The sequence below is a fragment of the Notamacropus eugenii genome, chromosome 1 (assembly GCF_028372415.1).
Source record: "Notamacropus eugenii isolate mMacEug1 chromosome 1, mMacEug1.pri_v2, whole genome shotgun sequence".
Taxonomy (NCBI): domain Eukaryota; kingdom Metazoa; phylum Chordata; class Mammalia; order Diprotodontia; family Macropodidae; genus Notamacropus; species Notamacropus eugenii.
Genome location: NC_092872.1, coordinates 105,455,127 through 105,482,661, shown reverse-complemented (window position 1 = coordinate 105,482,661; position 27,535 = coordinate 105,455,127). Strand labels below are relative to the sequence as shown.

The window sequence follows — 27,535 nt, the reverse complement described above, 5'->3', positions numbered from 1 at the left end:
CCATTATTACCACTACTATTCAATACTGTACTAGAAATGTTAGCTTTATCAATGAGGGGGAAAAATTGAGGGAATTAGACTAGGCAATGAGGAAACAAAACTATCACTCTTTGCAGATGATATACTTTGAGAATCCTAGATAATCAATTAAAAAACTCCTTGAAATAATTAACAACTTTAGCATAGTGGCAGGATATAAAAATAAATCCATATAAACAATGAGCATTTCTGTATATTGGCAACAAAGCTCAGCAAGGAGAGATAAAAAGACAAATTCTATTTAAGTTAACTTAAATTAACTGTTGCAAATATAAAATAGTTGGGAGTCTACTTGCCAAGACAAACCCAGGAAAGATATGAACACAATTACAAAACACTTTTCACACAAATCAAATCAGATCTAAGCAATTGTAAAAATATCAATTGCCCATGGGTAGGCTGAGCTAATAGAATAAAAATGACAATTTTACCCAAATTAATTTACTTATTCAGCACCATCCCAATCAAACTCCTAAAAATTATTTTATAGAGCTAGAAAAAAATAATGACAATTTATCTGGAAGAACAAGAAGTCAAGAATATTAAGGGAATTAATTTTTAAAATGCAAAGGAAGGTGGCCTAGTTGTACCAGATGTAAAACTATATTACAAAACAGCATTCATCAAAGCTATTTGGTACTGACTAAGAAATAGAGTGGTGGATTAGTGGAATAAATTAGGTACATAAGACACAACAGTAAATGATTATAATAATCTACAGTTTAATAAACCCAAAGACTCCAACTTCTGGGATAAGAGCTCACCATTTGACGAAAACTATTGGGAAAATTGGAAGACAGTATAGCCAAAACTAGGTAAAAACCAAAGTCAAAATGAGCACATGATTTATGTATAAAGAGTGATACCATAAACAAATTAGGAGAGCAAGGACTTGTTTACCTGACAGATCTATGGAAAAGGGAAGAATTTATGACCAAACAAGAGATAGAGAGCATTATGAAATGCAAAATGGATAATTTTGATTGCATTAAATTTAAGTTTTTCCACAAACCAACCCAACCAAGATTAGAAGGAAAGCAGAAAGAAACAATTTTTACAGCCAATGATTCCTGTTAGTGCCTCATATCTCAAACATGTAGCAAACTGAGTCAAATTTTAAGAATACAAATAATTCCTGAATTGATAAGTGGTCAAAAGATATGAACAGGCAATTTTCAGATGAAAAAGTTCAAGCTATCATAGTCATATGATAAAATGCTCTAAATCACTATTGATTAGAGAAATGCAAATTAAAGCATCTCTGAGGTACTACCTCACACAAATCAGATTGGCTAATATGACCAATAAGAAAATGATAAATGTTGGAGAAGATGTGAGAAAATTAAGACACTGACATTGTTGGTGGAGTTGTGAAGTGATCTAACCATTCTGGAGAGCAATTTGCAGCTATGCCCAAAAGGCAGTCAAACTGTATACCTTTTGATCCGGCAATACCACTAAGTCTGTATCCCAAAGAGATTGTAAGAAAGGGAGAAGGACCTACATGTACTAAAATATTTATAGCAGCTATTTTTGTGGTGGCAAAGAACAGGGGAGCTGCCCATCAATTAGGGAGTGGCTGAATAAATTGTGGTATATGAATGTAATGGAATACTATTGTGGTATAAGAAATGATGAGCAGGTGGATTTCAGAAAAACCTGGAAAGACTTACATGAACTTAGGCTGAATTAAGTGAGCAAAAGCCAGAGAACATTGTGCATGGTAATAGCAACATTCTGCAAAGATCAGCTGTGAATGACTTAGCTCTTCTTAGTAATTCAATGATCCAAGATAATTCCAAAACTCGTGATTGAGAATGCTAACTGACCTTCAGAGAAAGAACTGTGGAGTCTGAATTCAGATCGAAGCTTACTATTTCCACTTTGTATGTGGGCAGAGGCTTTTCCCTTTTGTTCAATTTTTTCACATCACAATTAATTTGGAAATATTTTACATGATTGTGAATGTATAATTTATATCAGGCTGCTTTCTGTCTTGGGGAGGGGAGTGGAAGGGAGAAAAAAATTGAAACTCAAAATCTTATAAAAATGAATTTTGAAAACTATCTTTACATAAAATTAGAAAAAATAAAATACTATTTACCAAAAAATGAAAACAAAGAAAAAAAACTAAGAACTTTGAAAAAACTGAAGAATGCTGATCAATGCAGTGAGTAACCATGATTCCAGAGGACTGATGATGAACTACCCATTCCCTAAAAGAGGACGGTTTTAGGATACAGAATGAGACATGGCCAAGGTGGGAATTTGTTTTTGCGTGGTGAGGAATATTTGTTTAAAGATTTTTTTTTTCTTTTAAATTAAGGGTATGTAGAAGGGAAAGAAAATAAATGCTTGTTAATTAAAAAATAAAATTTTAAAAATGCATTTTAAAAAATCAAAAGGGAATGGGAAAAGAGAGTAATGGATGGTTGAGAAATCACAAAAATGGCATTAATAGCCAGTAATGTCTTTGTAATTATCAGGTCAATGGCACCAACTATCCCATCACAGGTGTGGGTCTGTATCTCCTTGTTGTGGATGCCTGCAGTGTTCCTTGCCGAGTACTGGAAAACAAATTATTCTCTTTTACTGAAGTTGAACGTTTGAAAGAATATTTAAAAACATCAATTCCTGTTAGGTATGTGAACTTTTCTATATTGCTAATAATAATAGTGTACCTTAAGGTTTATAAAGTGCTTTCCCCACATCAAGTATTATTATCTTATTTTACAGGCAAGGAAACAGGCTTAGGATAGTGACTTGCCCAGGGTCAAACAGCTAATAATTGTCAGAGCTCGGATTCAAAACTAACTTTCCTCAGTTTCTAAATTCAGTGTTCTATTTACTATAGGAGGCTACCTGTCTGTATTTCCATAGAATAAAAATAGCTATTTTAAAGGCTGGGACTGATAAGATAACATACAGTTAACACTGTGAGCTTTAAGTTGTCCCCATGCTCTGACATTTTAACTCAGTCCGTGCCTCTTTTACTGCTATTTCCCCCACCACTCCCATTTTTGTCCTCTGTAGAGCAGTTTCTTTTCCTGTTTTTCTTTCAGGAGTGGTCCTGAATTATTTTCAGTTCAGCAGACCTGCAGGGGAGCAGATGAGATGGTATATCCATGTTGATACTTTCCAGCCATAAAGCATGACATAAAGGCTGGTTATTACTATAATTATCTCATTCTCCACGACTCAGTCAAAGGAGACTCTGAGGGCTTGAATTTTGGGCGTTTATCTATTTGTATGGAATCTCTTAGGGGAAGAAAAGACACCCTGAAAACTTACCCTTAACACTCTCCATTATAGAGATTTGGGCGTAAGTAGGGGCTATCTACACAAGGACTGAAAAGGTCCTTACAGGATGATTTCTTTTTGAAGGTTTAGATGCTGAGTGTATAGCTAAAGTGAGGGTCCAAGGCAATATCTAGTGAGGGAGAACTGAGCAGAGCTTTGAAAGCAGCACGCTGAGCTCTTTTGGATAGAGACAGTCATCTGGCCATCATTTTGAATAAGATGGACAAGTCAAACTTCTATTATTGTTTGGTTGCCCTCACCTGGGACAGTCTTTTGCTAATGGTCTAAAGTTTTTTTTTTTTTTTTTTGGTTGAGATTCTCAGGAATTTGAAATCTCAAGGTCCTCTTTAAGCCAATGATTGTGATAAAAATTTATTAACCATTGCTGATGCACGTGTGGTGCACATGCTTTTGTTGAGAAAAGCCCCCAAAATGCACATTTTATTTTGTAAGCCTTTTTCATTTTTGAATTGTCCTCAATATATCTTACATGTTTTATGTAGACATCAGAAACAAGTCTTAACATATTCTGATTTTCATTATTCAGCAGATTATTTGATCTCTTTCTCTCTCTCTTTCTCTCTCTCTCTCTCTGTTTTCTTACCTCCCTTCCTCTCCCTATCCTCAGCCTTCCTTCTCCCTCTTTCTTTCTCCAGTATCCCGACCCCAGGATAAATACCTTTTCTATTTCCTCCCTTCTCCTGTCTTAGATTGCTACCCTTATGGAGGAAGCTTTTCCTGGGCTTTATTCTTTAAAGTTGTATTGTAAACAGTTAATTCTAAAACATCCAAGAATTCAGCCTGTGATATGAATTTTGACACAGATATTCAAGATAATCCTTTAAACTCACAAATCATCCTGCATACAAATTCTTTAGGAGTAAGATTTGGCTGTACACATGAATACTCTCCTGGGGCTACCAAGCTTAACTTCTAGAGTAGCAGTTCTTAACCCTTTTTGTGCCATTGGCCCCTTTCACAGTCTGGTGAGACCAAGGGGTCAATATCAAAATAATGCTTTTTTCGGAAAAATTCCTAATTGAAGATAATTCTAAACTTCAGTTAGAGGTCAATAAAATATGTGTGTGAATATATAATCCCATCCAAGTTCACAGAATGTCTAAAATTTATCCAAAGATAGCTTGGGGGAGAGGGCATGCACCTCAGGTTAAGAATCCCTTTTTAGAGTCACTGAATTCCTGGGCAGATACTTGAAAAGCATTCCATGGGCCTGGACAGGACAACTCTCATCTATTCATATCAAAGCTTTAGCATTTCTTAAGACTCAGTGTTTTTGAGACATTCTGCTGCTGAGATTCCTTGAGCTTCGGAAGAGAGTTCTGGCTGCTTCTATCACACATTGCATCTGTATCCCCTATTAAAAGAGTTACAACCTGAGCCATTCGCTAATTCAGTTTACCTAAAATATCTATGGCTTATCCAAGTTTAAATTTTATCTCTGCTGGGGATAGTTTATGAGAAGGTAAGGGGTATGAGACTGGAAAAGATGAGGGGCATGGAAGGAAATTTGTGTGTATATAATACATACATTTCACTAAATGATAATAAAAATTCTAAATTTTTAAAAATATAGGTCAATTGTTTTACTGAGCACAAGAGGAGAAATTAAAAATCTGAATATTTCTGAAGCATTAATACCTCTGGGATTACACAAACCAGCTCATCTTCATAACAAAGGTTGGTATTTACATTTTTTGTAGATAAGTTGCTTTTACTTAGGTGTATTTTTATATGTTCACTGGGAACTTTAACTTGTCAATGAAAGTAAGTAATAAAAATTAAAAGGTATACACCCTCTTTTTTCCTGCCTTTTCTATCATTAACTGTTCTTTATGAAAAGGGTCTTTTTTTGGTTAGTATTTTATTTTTCCCCAATCATATGTAAAAAAATATAACTTTTAATATTTATTTTTAAAATTGAGTTCCAAATTCTCTCTCTCCCTCCCTCCCTTCTCATTACAAGACAAACAGTTTGATGTAAGCTATATATGTGTAGTCATACAAAACATTTTCATATTAGTGTTGTAAAAGAAAACCTAGACCAAAATTAAAAAACTCAAGAAAAATAAAATTTAAAAAGCATGCGTTGAATCTGTATTCACATTCCATCAGTTTTTTCTCTAGAGATGGATAGCATTTTTCATCATAAGTCCTTCAGAGTTGTACTCGATTATTGGATTACTGAGAATAGCTAAGTCATTCATAGTTGATCATCTTACAGTATCGTTGCACAATTTTCTCCTGGTTCTACTTGTTTCACTTTGCATCAGTTCATGTAAGTCTTTCTAGGTTTTTCTGAGAGTATCTAGCCCATCACACTCATATATGTAACTTGTTCAGCCATTCCCCACTAGATGGGCATCTCCTCAGTTTTCAATTCTTTGTCACCGGAAAAGAGCTGCTATAAATATTTTTGGACATATGGTCCTTTTTTTTTTTTTTTTAAATCTCTTTTGGGATATAGACCTCGTACTGGTATTGCTGGGTCAAAGGGTATCCGTGATTTTATAGGTCTTTGTTTATAATTCCAAGTTGTTCTACATAATAGTTGAATCAATTCACAACTCCACCAATAGACCATTAGTATCTCCATTTTCCCATATCTCCTCCAACATTTGTCATTTTTTCTTTTCTAGCCTATTAGCCGATCTAAGAGGTGTGAGGTAGTACCTCAGAATTTTAATTTGCATTTCTCCAATTAATAGTGATTTAGAGCATTTTTTCACTCTATCAAAAAACCTATTTTTTGATCACTTTTCATTTGGGAAATGGTTATTATTTTTATGAATTTGATTCATTTCTCCATATATTTGAGAGATGGGGCCTTTTTCAGAGAAACTTGCTCCAAACTTTTTTCACAGTTATAATTGTTAACTGTATTTCCCTCTATCCTGTTTCCCCACTTTTATTCTGTTCTCTCTCCCTTTACTGTCCTTCCTCAAAAGTGTCTTGTTTCTGACTACCTCCTCCCCAAATCTTCCCTCCTTTCTATGAGCACCCCCCGCTCCTCTTCCCCTCCTACAAAAATATGGAATGCTTCACATATTTGCGTGTCATCCTTGCACAAGGGCTGTGCTAATCTCTATATCACTCCATCTGTGCTGCCAAAGCAAGCACATGAAAAGGATATTAATGAGATATTACACCTTCTGAAAGCATTTATTATGTGCCTATCAGATAATGTGTCAACAAGGCTGATATAGATACAAGCAAGAAGAAAGTCCTTGCCCTTGAGGAACTTATATTCTAATAGAGGAAGACAAAATATATAGAAGATTAATAGCCAGAGAGGAGTGTTTTGAACAGGGAAGTCAGAGGAAATAGGGAAGTATCCTTCAGATAAGGGCAAACATGCTTTAATTTAAAAGTGAAAGGGCTTTTTAAAAGAAATGTATGGGAATGTATTTTGTTACTTGCTACTGGGTGGTTATTTTGCTGACATAAGTGAATGTGGTTTTTATGGCTATCTCTGGCTTGACCACCCTCTGGCCTTACATAGAACTTTGTAGCTAATAACTGGGCTCTTATGTTGCAGGGAGTCTAGTATTTCTGGGATTCAGCAGAAACTTTAAACCAGCGTGGACTAAGCTGTTTACCAGTCCTGCTGGACAGGGCCTAGGGCTGCTTGAAAAATACATACCTTTACAACTGGAAGAGTATGGCTGCGACAAACTCAACAGTATCCGAAGAAGAGACTTCGAACTTTTAAAGAGAGCTTCAAGAGCACATTAGAGACTAAAATGGAACTTAAGCGCTAAGGGAAAATGTGAACTAACTTATTTAATTTATGGCATTTTAAATGACACTGTTAAAACCTGAGGAAATCATTTTACTGTTTGCGACAGAAAGAAACATGAATTGACAGCTTCGGCGCCAGTCTGTGCACCTTCTCATCGTACAAAATGTTAAAGAATTTATTCCTATTTGTAAAGTCAGTTTATTCAGAGAGTGTCTCTTCTCCCTTTCCCTTGATGCCTTTCCCTCTCCCCCCCATCCTAGTTTGTATTTACTGTACACAGTTTTCTACTTTTTGTATTTTGGAGAAACCTGGGGTGTCCACAAGAACGTGCCTGAGACTATTTGGGGGCATCTTGGTGCACCTTGGATTACTTGAAGTCTGACATTCAGTTGTGTGTGTTGTAGCCATTTGAACTCATCAGGTGGCACGTCGAGATGATTCTTTTGTGCCTGTCTCCAGGCAGACTTTGAGGATTTTACGTGTTACTGACTGACTTTATTCTTCTTAGTTTTTAAAGTGGCAGCTCAGGCGTGGCTTCTGTCCTTGTCAGGATGGAGTCACTGTTCACTTCTACACTGAGTTTGTGGTGTGTGTATGTGTGTGTGTGTGTATCTGTGTGTGTATGTATGCATGTGTGTGTGTGTGTTCAGTTTTCAAATAGTGAAATGAATTGGGAAGAAAGGGCTATTTTTGAGGTAAGAATTTCTTAACCTATGAACATCAGGCGACTTTTCAAAATTCCAGTATTAAAGTTTGAAGTTGATTGGGACCATGTTGCAGCTTTAATCCTTAGCCTGCTCTAGCTATATAAATATTTGTGTCTTACGTGCAGTGCTAAGTTGGATATTTACATTTGTTACTCATATTTAATAATCAGGCTCTCTTCCTGACCTGTGACTTTTTCGAACCTTGGGTCTTGCTTGGGCTCCAGTGATGCTTAAGCCTTCCGCTCACAGATCTGCCTGAGGGTCCTAGGAAGCTAGCTACCTCCTGACCTGGTTATTCCCAACAGTAAAGGAATAAGCTTCTGGATCTGTTCTGAAGCCCCAGATCTCATGGAAGAAGTGTAGAACTAGACCTCTTGATAGTCTAGAAAGAGTAGGTTATCTTGATTTATCACAGTTTTGAGATTAAGTAGAACAAAGTGGTAACCCTATCCTATTTCACTCTCCAGTTATATGCATGGCATTCTCATGGATGCTAAAGAGGGTTCCATTCAGCAAGGAGAGTGGCTAGACCCTTTACGCAACAGATTATAGGATACTAGATTTAGAACTGGAAGGAACTTTAGAGATCATCTAATCCAAACCCTTCATTTCATGAATAAGGAAGCTGAGGGAGAGAGTGACTTGCCCATGGTCACAGAGATCATATGTGTAAGAGCCAGGATTCAAACCCAGGTCCTCTGCCTCCAATCTAGTGTTCTTTCCATTATATTACACTGCTAATCCAATAGGAAAAAGAAATCAATAGGTTGGTAGCTGGGTTCTTTGTCACTGAGTTAATCAGGTTTTATAAATAAAACAAGTGAGGGTAGGGGTGGGTTGGGATTGCTAGGGGAGATGGAGTTAGGGGAAGGGGTTGAGCATTGATACATACAACTTCACTTTCTTCAACCATATGCAGGGGTGGGCATGACAGTGCCTTTGAGTAAAGGGGAAATTGATGAGCAGCTCTGACTCTTTCTATTATTTTACAAAGTACGCTACCTCAAAGTGCTACCAATAAAACTTTTCCAATTGTAAAAACATTGTGCTCAGTTTTATTCTTTAATCAAGTTTACCTTGAATGGGGATGAGGTAAGTACTTGGCTATGAATCATGGTGGATTGGGACTTGGAAGAGGGACATAGGTTTGTGAACTTCTCTGTGATCCAAGTAGTTTGACAGCTCTGTTTTGGGAGTAGGCTTTTTTATCCAGATGGACAAAAGGAGCCACTCATAATGAGACTCCATGAGCTTTCTTTTCCCCAGTTTTTTGATGCCACCAATCCACAAGTTAGATCATCATTGAGAGGAGTCAGGGTAGCATGGATGTTTCTTCAAGAAAGCAAATGTAAAGACTTTACTGAAAGAAGGAAGGAAAGGCAACTGTCCAGAAAGGAGAACTTTTATTAGGTAATAATGGAAACCACATCTGATCTAAACCACAAAAATACCCATAATTCCCTAGTCCTGGACTCTAGTCCAGCACCCTAACAATAAATATTTCTTTGTGATTAAAATGAAATTATTGTAGGCATGCTTTTTTATTTGAGCATCTCACATTGCTTTATAATGCTTGCCATAAATCAAAATAGGGTGTAATAACGATTTATTTGGATAACCTTTACATGAATAGTCTTATGCACCACTTGTTAGCTTTTTTTTTTTTTAAACAAGTTCAGTCATGTAAACTGATCCATGCATTTCAAGCAGATGGTAGCTCTCAACTAGATGAGGTATTTGGTTCATTCCTGCTTCTCTGTCCCCCGAAAATAAAAAAAAAGAAATGTGGTGCTATAATGAGAAATGCAAGGTGATCTTAAGTGTCCTCAGCATGTTTTAAGGTTTTGTTGAAAGATCCCTTCCTACCACCTGAGAGATGACATATCAAACTCAGTTTCCTTGAATGAGAGATGAAAGGCTAAGTCAGTCCTGTAATATTTGGACTCAAGCATTCTCAAAGCTGATGTTTAGACTCTCTAGTATTTATGGCCCCCTTTCTGTTGATTCATCAGAAATGAACATTCTCACACCATTAACCAGAAATGTTTAATTCAGAAAGAAGGAAATGGATTGGAGGCAAGCAGTAGGAAAGAATAGATCTTGAATTGGGCATTCCTTAAGAGATAGAAAATATCGTCATCATCTGTATCAGTTCAGCTGAAATGATTGTAGGGTCATAGATTTAGACCTGAAAAAGACCACAGAAGCCACTAAATGCCTCTGTGCCTTAGTTTCCTCACTATACACAGCATTCTGTCTTTTCATAAACAAGAGTATAATAGTGCCGCCTAAGATGTTAGCAGCTATAGCAGAATCCAAGTTATCTCTGCTAGTTCTGACTCAAGAAAAACATCACGGACGATCTCAAAATTTTCATTAAAGCCAATTGATTATTCCCTTTGGTTGTTTTGCAACAAATTAATAAAAAAATGTTAAATTCACATAATTAGTATTAGGGCTAGACAGGACCTTAGATCATCCCACCCCATAACATTTTTTTTTTCAAATAAGGAAACTGAGACCCAGTGTGACTCATTTTATTTTTGCACTGAATGTGGTGACTTTATTGATGGTACATAATAGAGGACTCTAGGCTTCTCTCTACTACAGGGGTATATTGGGACAAGGATGTAAATGGGATATGGGATCCTCAGTATAAGAACATGGATTAGGAATGTAGGCTCCCCAGTGGTAGATCTCCTTTTTTTTGGCTGGGGATAAATGAAGGTCCATGACTTTCCACTTTACTCCTTGGAGACCATGTATACCATGAGGTCTACTACATGGTTGCTATAACCATACTCATTTTCATACCAAGAAATGAGCTTGACAAAATGGTTTTTGAGGGCAATGCCAGCACTATCATCAAAAATAGAAGAATGGGTGTTGCTGTTAAAATCACAGGATACATCTTGGTCCTCTGTGCCCAAGATGCCTTTCAGGGTCCCTCTGATGCTTGCTTCACCACGTTCTTGATATCATATTTGGCAGGTTTCTCCATGTGGCAGGGCAAATCTACAACAGATACATTGTCAGTAGGAACATGGAAGGCTGTGCCTGTGAGCTTCCCATTCAGTTCAGATATGACCTTGCCTATAGCCTTAGCAGCACCAGTGGAAGCAGGGATGATATTTTGGGCAGCAGCACACCACATACTTACCAGAGGGGTCATCTACTGCCTTCTGGGTAGCAGTAAGGGCATGGACTGTAGTCATGAGTCCTTGCACAATGCCAAAGCTGTCATAAATGACCTTGGCCAAGGAGGCCAAGCAGTTGGTAGTGCAGAAAACATTACTGACAAGCTTAAGGGAATTATCATATTTCTCATGGTTCACTCTCATCATGAATATTGGGGCATCAGCAGAAGGGGCAGAGATGATGACCTGTTTGGTTTCACCCTTCAAGTGAGCTCCAGCCTTTTCCATGGTGGTAAAGACTCCAGTAGACTCTACAATATATTTGGCTCCATCACCTCTCCATTTAATATGGGTAGGATCCTGTTCTTGGAAAATGGTGATGGCTTTTCCATTCTCAGCCTTGACAATGCCCTTGAACTTGCCGTGGGTGGAATCATATTGAAACACACAAACCATGTGGTTGAGGTCAAGGGGACATTGATGACCACAATGTCTACTCTACCTGAGGTGAATGCAGCCCTTGTCACCAGGTGTCCAATATGGCCAAATCCTTGACTCTGACCTTCACCATCTTGTTTTGGGGATGTGACAGGAGCAGCATATCATAGCACCAAGCTTGGGAGAAAAACTGAAAATGGACTGACTCATTTTAAGATTATCTTTCAGTCCCTAATTGCTTTTACTAGCCCTTTGCACTCTGTTTTCTCTAAGAGATGTGGATAGAGAGGAAGTTTGCCAGAAAATAAGCTAGAATTATGGAGAGGCAAGCCTAGTCAAGGGCAAAGTTGATACATGGATGAAGAGTGACTTGAGTTATTCCTTATCCTTCTTTCTCTGCTATCCTTCCTTATTTCTGCTAATAGTCCCCTCTCTCCTTTATAGGCTAAGCATGTCCCCAAACTACTGCATCTTTTCTACTTTTTCTCCTTCCCCCACTCAAAATGTATTCTTCCTATGTTCCATTCCCTCAAGTCGCATCTCTGTTATCCCTGTTAACCCCATGAGCCCTCAGACTGTAGGCTTCATGGTTAGTATAGTCATCTTTCAATTTACAAGACCCTTTTTTCTTTTTTAGGAAAAATTAAATATTTTTTCTTAATTACATGTAAAGACCATTTAAATAGCCATTAAAAAAAATGAGTTTCAAATTTTCTTCCTCCCTCTCAACCTTTTTTTTCCCATCACACCAACCTAGGGCAGTGGGCAAAAATCATTAACCTCATTTTACAGATGAAGAAACATGCTGAGAGGGGTGAAATGATCTGTTCATGGTTATGTAGCATATAGGTGGTACAGTGTTGGGCCTGGAATCAGGAAGATTCATCTTCCTTAATTCAAATCTGACCTCAGATTCTCACTAGTTTTGTAACTCTGAACAAGTCGCTTAACCCTGTTTGCCTTAGTTTTCTCATCTGTCAAATGAACTGGAGAAAGAAATGGCAAACCATTCCAGTATTTTTGTCAAGAAAACCTTGAATAGGGTCACAAAGAGTTGGGCACATATATGTGTGTGTGTGTGTGTGTGTGTGTGTGTGTGTGTACACATATATACATACATATACATATACAATGTGTATACATATATATATATCATATATATGTATATATATTATATATATGAGGGGAGAGAGATAAATCAGAGAGAATTTTAGAGGGTATTTCATATGCTCCTCATTGAGCAACGAGTTCAGGTAGATTATATTAATGTCATCTCCAGGGGATCTGGTGTGAAGGTGGGGCAGGTGGGAGGATAAGCCGATAGTATGAGCAGTGAGCCTGGGCCTTCTCATGCTGTGGAGGTTCAAGGTAGGGATTTCTCACCAGTTACTGAGTTGGCCTCAGAGGGGAATCATCCCAGGGCTCAGGCAGCTGTGTCTCCTTAGAAAAGGGGATAAAGAGGTAGAGTCACCTGCTAGGGGTGAGGCAAATTGTATCTCAAGATAACCAATCCCAATAACAACCTTATCGTTAGGTTTATTACATCCTAATCTACTAAAGTAACTCAAGAATGGCTCTTATTGCCAATCTAGCCTTTTGCTTTTCATTTGATCTATTTAATAAACCAAATAATTAGTCTTCTTTGGTCTTTATGCCAACTTCCTGTCTCAAATTTAAGACTAAATAAATGAGAATGTAGCGGGGTGGAGAGAGACAGGGCAAGGAAACTCCAATTTTCCATTTTATTTTTCTAACCTTCTCATCAAACAAAGAACGTATCTGAGACACTCATCTTACCCATACTGCCATTCATGTCATCCCTTTGCTCAAAATCCTTCAGTGGTTCCCTATGATGACCAAGTAAAGCTCAATCTCCTTAGCCTGACATTTAAGACCCTTCATGACAAGGTCCTGCTCCCATCTTTATAATTGTTTTATTTTTTCAAGTTTAAAAATGGCTACACTTTTTTTGACCCAGTAACCATATCTGAACTAATACCTTACATCCTTACCCTGGTACCTACAAAGTATGTTGGAGGAAAAATTGCCTTTTGGACTTTGCAGAACTTATTAATCTGGGTTCCATGAACTATAAAAAATATATATTTCAATATACTTGGTTTCCTTTGTAACCCTGTGTATTTTTTTTATACCTTTAATAATATAATTCTGAGAATGGGCCTAAAGGTTTTACCAGACTGCCGAAGAAAAGGTTGAGAACGCCTATATGACAATGATTGTGACTGTTGATACACGTCACTTTCCACTCCTTGTTAATGGAAAGGATGGACATGTGTTTTAACCTTAGTCAGTACCAGCATTGCTTGTCCTGTTGGATCCGAATGTTGCTGCCTTTTTAGGGCTGCCTTTATTTATATCATTATAGTCTTTGTGTGTATTATTTTTTTGGTTTTGCTTTCTTCACTCTGATTCAAGTCATTCAAATCTTCTCGTATTTCACTGACTTCTTATATCTGTTATCCTTTAATAGAGTCTTTTATAGTATTATATCATGGTACAATACTGTATACATGGTATACTTTAAATTTTAGGCAAACTGGACTTATCGGTCTTTTGAACATGTCCTGGGTTATCTCGTCTCTTTGCCTTTTTCTATTTCATAGGATCATGAATTTAGAGCTGAAAGTGACTTTTGAAGCTAAGGAGTTCAGTTTTACAAATAAGGAAAATGAGGCCCAGAGAATCAAAATGACTTGCCTGGGGTCATGCAACTCATCTGTCTGAGGCAGGATTCAAACCCTAGTCTTCTGGACCCTAAGTGCAGTACTCTATCCCCTATTTCTTGATCTTTTCAGTTTTCTGTTTCTAGAATTTTCTAGAATGCATTCTCTCCTCTGTTGTCTAGTAATATCCTATGTATCCTTTAAAGGCCAGCTCTTACGAAGTCATACTGGAAAGAGATTAAATGTTAGCAGAAGACTTGGGTCTTTTATCTGCTAGATGCATGACCTTAAGCAAGTTGTTTTAACTTAGCCTAGAATCTCACAGGACCAAAGCTCATAGGATCATATATTCTGAGCTGAAAGGAACTTTCGAAGTCACCTCTTCAGTCCCTTCTGTCTCTGAATTTTACAAAATGCCACCTCCTACATGAAGTCTTCCCTAATTTCTCAGATTTCATATAATATTTTATTTTGAATTTCTCTAAGGCACTGTTGCATTCAATGCATGGCCTAAAGTTCCTTCCAAAAGATTCTGGGCTCTCATGGACTCAGTCAAATCCAGGAGTCTTGTCCCAAGGGACCATTCACTCTGGGGAACCGTTTTTATATACTCATGATATAGAGATGATAGGTGCCCCAAATGTGCATATCAGGATCCCTTACATCTGTGCATACTAGACCTATCTATATTCTCTCTCTCTCTCTCTCTCTCTCTATTTGTCACCTCAGCAGTGGATAGTCTTTATTTTCCCTGTACAGAAAATGCAGAAGACCCAAAGGCACCTGGAAACAGAGATAGAATCACAAAACATTCAAATATCCCATTAGATTTCTCCTGAAGGTAAACACAACTCTGGTACTGCTGAATAAGCAGTCCCTTTCATGTCAACTGGGTGCTGTCTGAACAAGTTCCAGTTCTACTGTCCCCCTACCCTCCAACACTTATCACCTTGGCATGGTTCATGATTCCAGTCCTCCAGTAACTCTCAAGACTGGAAAAGTTCACTCAGGATCTCTTTTTTTAAGGCCAAGCAGAAGCACATACCTACCTTTTCCATGTACTCCTACAGTAACTTTACCAATGTGTTATCTTTTCAGAAAAAAGAGTAGGAACATGAGAAAGCATCAGGAATCTGAGGTGGAAGAAAGTCATGCTATCTAGGTAAGCACACACAACTTATCATGTGCTTTGCCTGCAACTACCTTCATCCACTCCTGGGGATGGTTACAGAAATTTTTTCTCCCCACTGATTGCTGTGTTCTTATCTAGCTCTGGCCCAAAGGAGAAGAAAAAGGAAGAAGAGAAAGTAAAAGTGAGAAGGGAGAGAGAAAGACCAGGAGGAGGGGAAGACAAGGGAAGGAAGCTGTAGAAAGAGGGGAAGGGAGAGAAGCATGATCAGCTTTCTTTAACAGGACATCAGCAGTAATTCCAATAAGACATTCTCAGTTGCCACTTATCCCAGAAGCAGCCTAGTCAATGACAACCAATCAGAGGAGTTTCATGCGTCCTCACAGCACAGTGCAGTGTGCATGCTTATTTCCATAGGAGGTGCCCTTCAGATGCCTCCAGACAAAGGTCTATCTTTTATAATCTGATCAAGCTGATTGGTGCTCTGTTAATCGGCACTCTTGTGTGTATAGCAGGTGTGCTCTGGCTTTTCTCTCCCAGAGTCATATTTCTGTATCTTCTTTTGGAATTCTTGGGGATAAAACTAAATGAAAAGGATATCTTTTCTCTACTGTCATCATTTCAAGCCCTTACTGATTATGTTCTCCCACGGTTAGGGGCCTGTGACTAAAACCCCAATACCATTTAACTATTTACTATCAATTAGCTTTTACAAGGTGATATTTACTTCAAAGATATAACAAAAAAAGTATGAACATTTCCCCCAACACACTGAGGCATAATCTCCCCTGGACTGGGAGGAATAAGTCTCATAATTTAGCTCAGTTCCTACATGGAATTTGTCTCACCAAGTTTTTGTCCAGATATGGCATGCCTGTTGGGTGAATCTTTCCCTTGGACTGTAATGCCAAAAGTGAGTTCTTCAGGGCATCTATGCAACATTGGCTGTAAATCTTGGTCCGGATTCCAGCTCCAAATTCCTATGGTTGCTCTCCTAACCTTTCAAACTCCCAAGTTAGACATTCCACTCTCTTCACCTAATGTAGAAAGGACAAAGGACCAAGGTTTACTTCTTGGGGCTATACGGCCTCAGAGTAGAGAAGGCCAAAGTGCTTCCCCCTTACCACATGGTCTCCTGAGCAGAAGAGCCAAAAAACTCCCCCACATGTTAATGAGACAAAGAGAGAAGATCATTTAGCTGATTCAGGCTTTTTGAAGATGCCAGCAGTTCTGGTTAGGCAGCCAGTCACAAAGGGCTCCTGCCAACCATACATTGTCTATCACCTCTCTAATCCCCTACTCCCACCTGGTGTCATGATTTTCCTGTGCCCTAGCCTCCTCCACATGGAGAGGTTGCCTAAGTCAAGCACATCAATAGAGTCTATATCTCAGATAGAAACAAACCTCCATTACATACACCACCATTATCTATCTGTGTGTCACACCTTCCTCCTCTATCAGCAGACTATATTATAGAATCACAGACCTAGAGCTGCAAGGAAGAGAGAAGGAAATATTAAGTGCTTATAACCTGCCAGTCACTGTATCATCTCAATTGAGCTTCACCACAGTTTGGGGAGGTAGGTGCTATTACTATTCCCAGTTTACAGTTGGGGAGACTGAGGCAAATTGAGAGTTTTTTTGCTAACATTTATATGGCACTGACTCAAGTGCTTTACAATAACTTACTCATTTGATTCTCACAACAACCCTGGGAGGAAGGTGCTATAACTAATCCCCATTTTACAGATGAGGAAACCAAGGCAAACAGAAGTTAAGTTACTTGCAGAGGATCACACAGCTAGTAAGTATCTGAAGCTGGATTTGAACTCAGGTCTTCCTGACTCTAGGCAGGGAGCTAATGAGATCATCAAACAAGAGAAAACCTAATGAAAAGAAAACAAGGCCCAGGACAGAACCCTATGAGAAATTTGTGGTTGAGGAAGGACCTGGAAGATTATCCGGAAAAGAAGACTGTTAAGAGCCATCAGACGAGTAGAAGAATTAAGATCAGAGAAGTATGTTAAATGCTCAGGAAGGAGAGAGTATTCAGAAGAAGGGTGGTTGACAGTGTCAGGTGCTGCAGAGAAGTTAAAAAAAAAGAAAAAGACTGACAATAGGCCATCAGATGTAGCAATTAGCAAAATAAAATACAAAACAATGTGATCAGAGGGAAGTCTCCTCTTCACCTGATGAAATTATAGGGCATAGATCTTCATTAGCCAATGAACCTTGCCTTGCTGAGAGACAACTTCTTGAATAGGAGAATGTAGTGAGCTCCTCTGACTGGTCTCCAGTGACTGGATCTGTTCCTAACTGAGGCCCAATAAGGCTAGACTTCTATTGGAAGGACCCTTTCCTTTGTGACCTTTAAGAAATTGGAAGAGAAGCAGTCTTCTGCTTTAGCTGCTTTAGACACTGTTTTTTTTTCCTTTGCATTTCAAAGTTAAGTCCATGTGAGCCCAGAATCTCGTTACTCGCCTCCCATCTCAACAAAGCTGTACAAAGGGATTCTTGGTACTTTTTGTAGGAAGTTAGAAATTCTGCAGGGCAGAGGTGAGGGAATGAATTCCAGACAGGGGACATTAGCAGTACTCCTAGGTGACTTACAGCCTGCTTTCATTTTTACCATTCTTTCCTTTCCCAGGATGGAAGAGATGAAACTTTCCAGAGTTTCAATGATTAGAAATGTTCTTAAGCATAGGTTTTTAGAAAACTTGTGATCTGGAACAAGTTTAAACCTATTGTTTTATACAGAGAACACTGAGACCCAGTGAGACTGATTTTCCTAAAGCTAAATAGCTTTCCTAAAGCTTAATAGTTAAATCAAATTAAGTTTTAATTCCTAAAGCTTAATAGCTAAAATAGTGGCCAAGTTAAGACTAGAATCCACATTTCCTGGATACCAGTCAGTGCTCCTGCTAATAAATCCAGCTGCTATCCCCTGGTTTAAAGGCTGTCCGTTGTGGATTCCATGGTTACTAAGCTGCGATTTTGTCCACCCACCCTCCCTTATCCCCCCTTTTACCCCCTCCCCACTCATCTCTTTCACTATCCCCATCGACTGTACATTTCGCTCAACACTTCATTTTATTTTGCAGTGATACCAAATGCCTGAACTTTCCATTTGTACAAAGTATTGAGGAGATTTTAGAGTAGAAGGTGTGTGCTTTTTGTGTGTGTGCATGCATACCACCACATACCACCAGCCACCTCTGGCTAGAAGATAGACCTGCTAGCTGGGAGACAATCAACATCTGGGTTTGAGTTAAGGATGCTGAGCCAAGTCAAGATAGACAAAGAGAGCACTAGGGTTTTGGATTCATTTAGTCCTCAGGCCCAAAGTAATTGAGAAAGAGCAACTGTTTCTCACAATAATCCTTAAATGGGAACTTCAGGGCCCCAGTTTCTCTTGTGCAATCTGCAGCTGAGCATTTTCTGCCCTTTCGTCTGTTCCGACTTGAGGAGAGACCATCGTTCAAAAGGGAGATCTCTGCACAACTTGGCTGCACTGACAAATTTTCCTAGGAAAATTTCCATAGGCATTCTACGACCAGGAACAAACAGCTCAGAGGAATGCTCTTTGTTCTGAATAAAGAATCTAGCCGTGGCCAGCAGCCCAGACCAAGCCCAAGGAATTCCAAAGAACACAGCAGTTTTGTGAATTGCGAGTCACTTGTCTGCCCACAATGCTAATTGTTTCACGTCAGCAACTTGGTGCATGGTGTGCTGAAGGAGGTGGGCTTGAGGCTTCAATAGCTTATTTGTTAAGCCCAGCTGCCTTCCAGTTCGTGTTCCACAGAGGTCACAGTTAGAAAGGATGGCAGCTGAGGAGACAAGTAAAGTAAACATTGCCTCCACCTCTCCCTGTATCGTAAATCCTTCCTCTTCCCTAGCAGCATTTGCTGTCGGATTCTAGATCTATCTGTGTGATCTTCTGTGGGGTTTTATTTTCCTGGGAAAGGACCCACTGTCGTCATGGCTAGCAGACATCAACATGCCGTATTTCAAACAAATGGCAAAGGAATGGGCATGGTAGTTGAGGTCTGGTGAGCCTTGGGTCAATGTGACACAGAGAATGGGGAGACCTTGGGGAAAAAAAATAACCTCAAAATGTGAAAAGCTTTGTTTGGAAAAGTTCACAGGATAGAAGCCAGCTAGATCTAAACACCACATCTAGATAAGAATTTAAAAATAAGGCATTGGATAAACCACAGATAGCCTTTCAATTTCTCATGCCAATGACTAGGTTTGGAGTTCTGTGGGAGAGTGGCTCTAATAGGCTGTGTAACTTTGACACTACCACCAAGTGCTGGTTTGTGGTAGTCTGGAAACTAGCTGAGTTCTCTCAATTTATACCTGAATTTTACTTTTCTCCATTTTTGGTCCTCTTTATAGTTTTCCTGTTTCGTAGCTTCCAGGTGGATGTAAGGGAAGTGGTCATAAACAGACAACCAGGTGGTAGAAGGAACTGAGAATTCTTAGGTGTCTTATCAAATGAGATAATATTTGCAAAAAGTGCTTAGCACCCATGGTAGATGCCATATAAATGCATATTCCCTTGCCCCGTTAGTCTTTTATGAGTCTTAGCTATTAGAAAATGATTTCACCAGAGGATAGTCTCACCATGATTTAATTTCAATTCAATTCAATAAACATTTATTAAGTGCCTTTGGGGTGCCAGGCACTGTGCTAAGTGCTGGATATACAAATAAGAAAAAGAAAGACAGTCTGCCCTCAAGGAACTTATTATAATCTAATGGAGAAAGACATCACACTTGAGGAAGTTGAAAGGGGGAGCACCAGTGGGTATGATGTTCTGTGGAGTCGAAAACAAATGAGGCTGCTGATGGAAACTAGGAATGACAGTTACCTGGAAAGTTCCAAAAGCTCAAAGACCTTTATGGAGGAAGGCTTTGGGAGGAGTCTTTGGCTTTGCCTTCTCATCCTCAAATCAGAGGACAAATTGTTGAGTATCAAAAATTGAGTCAACCTTCGTGGTGATGAGATTTCAGTTCTGATGAGAGCAAGAATCTGTCTCTTTTTCTATATGAGGAAATGAAGCATTGGGGACCAAGTTTAACTTAATTGAGCATTTATATATCAGATTTATATCCAAGGTGTTATGCTAGGAGCTTCGTTTATGCAGATAAAAACAAAGCAATTCCTGTCCTCCAGGAGCTCAGGTCTTATGGAGAATGGGGGGTGAAAGAAATAGGTTGGCACTCCCCAAAGAAGCCTGAACAGAGACTGGGGGCTGAGTGCAAGTCTCCTGCTGATCTATCATCTACCAGGAACATAGCTCAGTAGTGTGCGTAGTAGACTTTGAGATCTTCCCTTCAACTTTATTTAACCAGTCCTAACCTCTCTGCCCACTTCCAGTCTTATATCTCCAAGTGTCTTTTAGACATCTAAATAGACATCTTCAGCTCAACAAATCTAAGATTAAACTCACTATTTTTCCACCTAAAGGGTCTTCCCCTTCCAAATTTCCCTATTACTGTTGATTACCATGCTTCCAGTCCCCCAGACTCACAACATAGCGATCATTGTCAACTATTTAATCACTCTATCTCCTGTATCCAATCTGTTGTCAAGGGTTGTTGGTTTTACTATTCTAACACTTCTCACTTAGGCCTCCTTCTCTCCTCTGACATTGCCACCTCCCCAGTGGAACCCTGTGCCCTGGTGCAGGCCCTCATCACCTCATACCTGGACTATTGCAATAGCCTGCTGGTTGGTCTGCCTGCTAGTTTCTTCCCACTCTGGTCTATTCTCCACTCAGCTGTCAAAGTGATCTTCCTAAAACACAAATCTGCCCATGTCACCTCTTAGTCATTAAACTCCAGTGGTTCCCTATCATCTTCAGCATAAAAAATAGAATTCTTTGTTTGGCATTCAAAGCCTTTCATAATCTGCCCTCTTCCTTACCTTTCCAGTCTTATATCTTAGACCAGGGGGAGGGAACCTGCTGCCACATGTGGCCCTCTAGGTCCTTGGATGCAGCCTTCTAAGTCCAAGTTTTTTTTCTTTTTCTATTTTAATTTAATTTTATTTTTTTTATTTAGCTTTTAACATTCATTTTCACAAAATTTTGGGTTACAAATTTTTCCCCTTTTCTCCCCTCCCCCCCAAACGCCAAGCATTCTAATTGCCCCTATGACCAATCTGCTCTCTCTTCTATCATCCCTCTCTGCCCTTGTCTCTGTCTTCTCTTTTGTCCTGTAGGGCCAGATAGCTTTCTATACCCCTTTACCTGTATTTCTTATTTCCTAGTGGTAAGAACATTACAGTTGATCCTAACACTTTGAGTTCCAACTTCTATAGCTCCCTCCCTCTCCACCCCTTCCCTTTGGAAGGCAAGCAATTCAATATAGGCCAAATCTGTGTAGTTTTGCAAATGACTTCCATAATAGTTGTGTTGTATAGGACTAACTATATTTCCCTCCATCCTATCCTGTCCCCCATTACTTCTATTCTCTTTTGATCCTATCCCTCCCCATGAGTGTTGACCTCAAATTGCACTCTCCTCCCCATGCCCTCCCTTCTATCATCCCCCCCCACTCTGCTTATCCCCTTATCCTCCACTTTCCTGTATTGTAAGATAGGTTTTCATACCAAAATGAGTAGGCATTTTATTCTTTCCTTTAGTGGAATGTGATGAGAGTAGACTTCATGTTTTTCTCTCACCTCCCCTCTTTATCCCTCCACTAATGAGTCTTTTGCTTGCCTCTTTTATGAGAGATAATTTGCCCCATTCAATTCTCCCTTTCTCCTCCCAATATCTTTCTCTCTCACTGCTTGATTTCATTTTTTTTTTAAGATATGATCCCATCCTCTTCAATTCACTCTGTGCACTCTGTCTCTATGTGTGTGGGTGTGTGTGCATGTGTGTGTGTGTAATCCCACCCAGTACCCAGATACTGAAATGTTTCAAGAGTTACAAATATTGTCTTTCCATGTAGGAATGTAAACAGTTCACCTTTAGTAAGTCCCTTATGACTTCTCTTTGCTGTTCACCTTTTCATGGTTCTCTTCATTCTTGTGTTTGGAAGTCAAATTTTCTTTTCAGCTCTGGTCTTTTCATCAAGAATGCTTGAAAATCCTCTATTTCATTGAAAGACCAATTTTTCCCCTGAAGTATTATACTCAGTTTTGCTGGGTAGGTGATTCTTGGTTTTAGTCCTAGTTCCTTTGACTTCTGGAATATCCTATTCCATGCCCTTCGATCCCTTAATGTAGAAGCTGCTAGATCTTGTGTTATCCTGATTGTATTTCCACAATACTTGAATTGTTTCTTTCTAGCTGCTTGCAATATTTTCTCTTTCACCTGGGAGTTCTGGAATTTGGCCACAATGTTCCTAGGAGTTTCTCTTTTTGGATCTCTTTCAGGCGGTGTTCTGTGGATTCCTTGAATATTTATTTTGCCCTCTGGTTCTAGAATCTCAGGGCAGTTTTCCTTGATAATTTCATGAAAGATGATGTCTAGGCTCTTTTTCTGATCATGGCTTTCAGGTAGGCCCATAATTTTTAAATTGTCTCTCCTGGCTCTATTTTCCAGGTCAGTTGTTTTTCCAATGAGATATTTCACATTATCTTCCATTTTTTCATTCTTTTGGTTTTGTTTTGTGATTTCTTGGTTTCTCATAAAGTCATTAGCCTCCATCTGTTCCATTCTAATTTTGAAAGAACTATTTTCTTCAGTGAGCTTTTGAACCTCCTTTTCCATTTGGCTAATTCTGCTTTTGAAAGCATTCTTCTCCTCATTGGCTTTTTGAACCTCTTTTGCCAATTGAGTTAGGCTAGTTTTCAAGGTGTTATTTTCTTCAACATTTTTTTGGGTCTCCTTTAGCAGGGAGCTGATTTGCTGTTCATGCTTTGACTTCATGTCTCTCATTTCTCTTCCCAGCTTTTCCTCCACCTCTCTAACTTGATTTTCAAAATTCTTTTTGAGCTCTTCCCTGGCCTGTGCCCATTGAGTGGGCTGGGACACAGAAGCCTTGATTTCTGTGTCTTTGCCTGATGGTAGGCATTGTTCTTCCTCATCAGAAAGGAAGGGAGGAAATGCCTGTTCACCAAGAAAGTAACCTTCTATAGTCTTATTTCTTTTCCCTTTTCTGGGCATTTTCCCAGCCAGTGACTTGACCTCTGAATATTTTCCTCACACCCACCTCACCTCCTGATCCTCCCAGCCAGTGTTTGGGGTCTGAGATTCAAATGCTGCTTCCAGCCTCAGGGCTTTGGGCGGGGGCAGGGCTGCTATTCAGTGTGAGATTAAATTCAGATGCTCAGGTGAGGGCAGGGCTGCCTCTCAGGCTCAGTTCCCTCAGGGAGTTTATGCACAGACCTTCAACAATGGATCCAGGCTCCTGCCTGCTTGGAGAGCCCTGGTCTGCCGCTGCCCCTCAGCTTCTGTCTCCCGAGGGGGCCCGAGCCATGGGGGCACCCCACTCCCCCCTCGACCCGCCAAAGGGCCTCTCTCACCGACCCCCGTCACCTGTGGGTGGAGGTACTTGTGCGGCCGCTGGAGATCCCGTCCCTGAAGCCCGCTCGGATCTTTTCCTCTCGATGCGGCTGCTGCAGGGCTGCCCTCTGCTCACAGTCCCGGCGCCCAGTCCGCAGCACGAAGGACCTTTTACGAGAGGTTTGCAGGTCTCTCCGGAACAGAAATCTCCCTCGCTCCAATGTTCTGTGGCCTCTGGGTGCAGAATTCGCCGTGAGTTACTTCTTTGTAGTTGTTCTATGGGTTGTGGGTTCGGAGCTACGTGTATGTGCGTCTTTCTACTATGCCATCTTGGCTCCCCTAAGTCCAAGTTTTACAGAATAAATCCTTTTATTAATTTATGATTACTATTTATTATCCTTGATAAAAGAATTTATTCTGTAAAACTTGCACTCAGTCAAAGGGTCAAACCCAAAGACGTAATAAGGCCACATGCAGTCTTGAGGCCTCAGGTTCTCCACTCCTGCCTTAGACCCCACCCCTTACTTTACAGTGACTCTGGCCTCCTCGTTGTTACTCAAACAAGATACCATATATAACAAGACACAAAACTCTATATCTTGGCTCTGGACATTTTCTCTGGTTGTCTCCCTTGACTAGGATGCTCTCCTAACTCATTTCTACCTCCTGGCTTCTCTGGATTCCTTCAAGTCCCAGTTAAAATCTCTCCTACTACAGGAAGACCTGCTTAATCCCTCTTAATTCTACTGCCAAATTCTACTTTGCTAATTATGCCCAGTTTTTCCTTTATATGCCTTCTACACAAGTATTTACATGTTGTTTCCCCATCAGACTTCAAGTTCCTTGAGGCCAGAGATGGTTTTGTATTTTTCTTTGTAGTCTCTGTATCAGTAAGCACCCCAACATACACGGGGGGCAGGGTGCTATCACAGGTTCTTTGATCTGCTTTTCTAAAAGGAAAGACTACTTTTGAGAGGTTAACAATCATTTTAATCAAGTACATGTATCATTCCTTTTATCAAGCACATATATCATTGACCTCATTCAGGGGAGTCAGCACCCTGAACTTCAAAGAAAATACAGAGAAGTCAAAGATCAACAGACATGGCTTCCTCTGCCTGACCATCAACAGACAGGTCCAACTATCTGACCATAGTAACCAGAGCGGGAAGTACTGAGATTTGGGTTTTCAAATTTGGGGGCTCCTTAGCGGTTTCCCAGAGTCCTCGTCTGGTTAAACAAACACTTTCAGTCAGTAAGCCACAAAATAAAACCATCACCTCAGAATCTTTATATACTTTTTAGATCCAGAGGGCATCACATCCATTGAGAACCAGTGCCTCATTAAGAAAAGCGGACCTTCCTACCAATCTTCCCAGGTTCAACAATGGGTGAGAGAGATCCTCCTTAATCACAACATTTAGAGGCACTTTTAATAAAACATGAACAGCAAAAGATTCTACTTTGCTTGCCTTTACAGCCTCACTGCTTAGCACAGAGTTTAGCAGACAGTAGGTGCTTAATAAATGTATATTCACTGATTGGAGACAGTAATCATATTCCCCATGATACTAAATGGCTCCAGAATTAATGTCATTTTTTATAACTGAGGAATGATATTACAGTAAATTGATTCTCTGCTAATAAATTGGGAGGTTGGGAATAGAATACACACACACACATATGTACAAGTATATGTATAATGTAGATGTATATTTAATGCAAGTTTATAGTGTACATGTAAGTAATTTAATTGCAATAATATGTACATAATATATACACATGGGTATGGTACACATAGAAAAATTTATGAGCAATTTATATATGTACATATTAGGTGCATATATATCTGTATGCATACAGTCTGCTGTTTTCTGTGTCATCCACAGATAGGTTATTGTTCCACATCCTTATCTCAGAGGCCTCAACTATCCCAGAAGCACAAAAGGAGGACCTGCTACCCTCCTTCCAATTCTATAGGGACTGACCCAGAGGAGTACATAGAAACTCAAGAAAAGAAATTCCAGCTGCTTCAGCAATAGAATTCCTCAGAGTTCCAAACAAACATTTTTGTTCTGAAGTCAACTGGCACAATTACTTTTCAATAAAAGGAAAAGCACAAAAATGATTGAATTTGGAATTGTTGTGATAAATGTAGAATAAATTATTGGAGGACAATCCAGAGACCTTGCTTCTTCTCTTTCTCTAACTTGCTATGTGGCTGATCATTGGTAACTCCTCCAAAGAAAAAGCAGGGTAACTAATATAATTTAGATCACTAAGCTTTTCTTTTTTTTAAACAAAAAGTCTTGATAAGAGAATTATTAGAAAAAGAAATTGAAACTATATTAAATGAGATCTTGGCTTTCCAATGAATTTAATTTCTCTGGATTCTCATTGCCCTGATTGTTACAGATATCAGAAAGTTAACTATAATAATACTTTATGTAGCACAATTTTATAAAGAGTAGCCTCATTTAAAGGCTCAATACATCCAATGGAACTACTCTTTAACAAGCCATTTTGTAGAAATTTAGTACTTTTGTTGAAGGACCCTTGAACACAGTAGATACCTTGTAGAAACAAAGGTAAAACTGGTAAAAATAATTGTATTTGTGAAGAAACACCTTTTATTTAAAAGAACCAGAACTCTTTTCCTTCTAAAACCATAAAATAAATAAGCAAAAACCCCAAACTTGTTTTAGTTCAGGAGTACAAATCTGGCTTACTTAAAGAAATCAAGTTACATATTATTCACTCAAGGGAAGCAGCTCTGATTGAATAAATTAGGAACAGGTGGAGAGAGATCAGGATTCTATAAGAATTTCTTTCAAAGCTAGCTCTGCTAGGGGCACCAAGGGGCAGAAGTAGGAATATGTAGAAACTGCAATGAAAAACCTACAAACAATTAGTTATTACCAAAGTGTAAAGTGCGCTGGTAGGCAGTGGACTCATCCACACTGTATGTTGTATAGGAGAATTTTTTATTCACTTATGTTTAAGCTAATTGGTTTCTGAAGTGTCTTCCTTCTAACTTTGAGAACATACATCTTAGGGAGGAACATGATCAAGGTCTTCAAGCATTTTATGGGCTGTCATGTGTAAGAGAAGTTAGATTTATTCTGTTTCACTCCAGAAAGTAGAAGTAGGAGTGTGTAACACAGAGGCAGAGTTTGGCTTAATATAAAGAGAAACTAGAGCTATTCAAAGTGAAATTGCTTCCCTTTGGAGGTGGTAAGTTCATTACTGTGCCAATAAAACCTGCCAGACAACTTGTCAATGACTTCTGAGGTCTCTTCTAACTCTGAGATTCCATCCTGTGGTTTAAATAAGCTTTAAGTGCCTGCATCTGGGACACAGCCTTAGCATCACTTATTCAACCATCAATCAACCAACAAGCATTTATTAAGCACTTACTATGTTCTAGGTACTGAGGATAAAAGGACAAAATGAAACTTACTCCTTGTCTTCGAGTAGATATCTGGGGAGAAAATATGTCCGTATACAGGTCTATACAAAATATGTGATAGTTTTTAGGGAAAGGTAATCAGAACTGAAGGATCAGAAAAGGTACCATCTAGATGGTGACACATGAGTTGAGCTTTGGAGGAAACAAAGATACTAAGAGGTGAAAGTGAGGAGGAAGTGAATTCCAGGCATGGGGAATGACTACTGAAAGGATGTTGGGATGGAAAATTTATTATCTGTTGTAATGTTAATTATGTTAATGAGAATTAAAGATCTTTCTTGCCCACTAATGAGCCTACCCATAAGCATGATTAGTGGAGATTTGTTTTGTGGGAAAGCCCACACCTTTTATTAATTTCTAATGAGGCCCTGATTCTCAAGGGTTGTGATGCCTTTTGACTCTGAAAAG

The 27,535-nt window shown here is 39.2% G+C and overlaps 1 protein-coding gene and 2 pseudogenes across 4 annotated transcripts in view; 1 reads left to right on the top strand and 2 right to left on the bottom strand.

The window, feature by feature from the left end:
• Nucleotides 1–8,847, top strand: part of CEMIP2 (cell migration inducing hyaluronidase 2) — a 103,982-nt gene extending 95,135 nt beyond the window's left edge. For all 4 annotated transcript variants that reach the window (XM_072611477.1, XM_072611467.1, XM_072611487.1 and 1 more), the window contains 3 exons: nucleotides 2,526–2,680; nucleotides 4,934–5,037; nucleotides 6,896–8,847. In XM_072611477.1, the coding sequence (XP_072467578.1) occupies nucleotides 2,526–2,680; nucleotides 4,934–5,037; nucleotides 6,896–7,092 (456 nt within the window). In that variant the 3' untranslated portion in view covers nucleotides 7,093–8,847. The remainder of the gene's footprint in view (nucleotides 1–2,525; nucleotides 2,681–4,933; nucleotides 5,038–6,895) is intronic.
• On the bottom strand, nucleotides 6,383–6,477 carry LOC140521799 (U6 spliceosomal RNA; annotated as a pseudogene).
• A 1,486-nt stretch (nucleotides 8,848–10,333) lies between the features above and the next one.
• On the bottom strand, nucleotides 10,334–11,464 carry LOC140505474 (glyceraldehyde-3-phosphate dehydrogenase pseudogene; annotated as a pseudogene).
• Nucleotides 11,465–27,535: the final 16,071 nt, after the last annotated feature.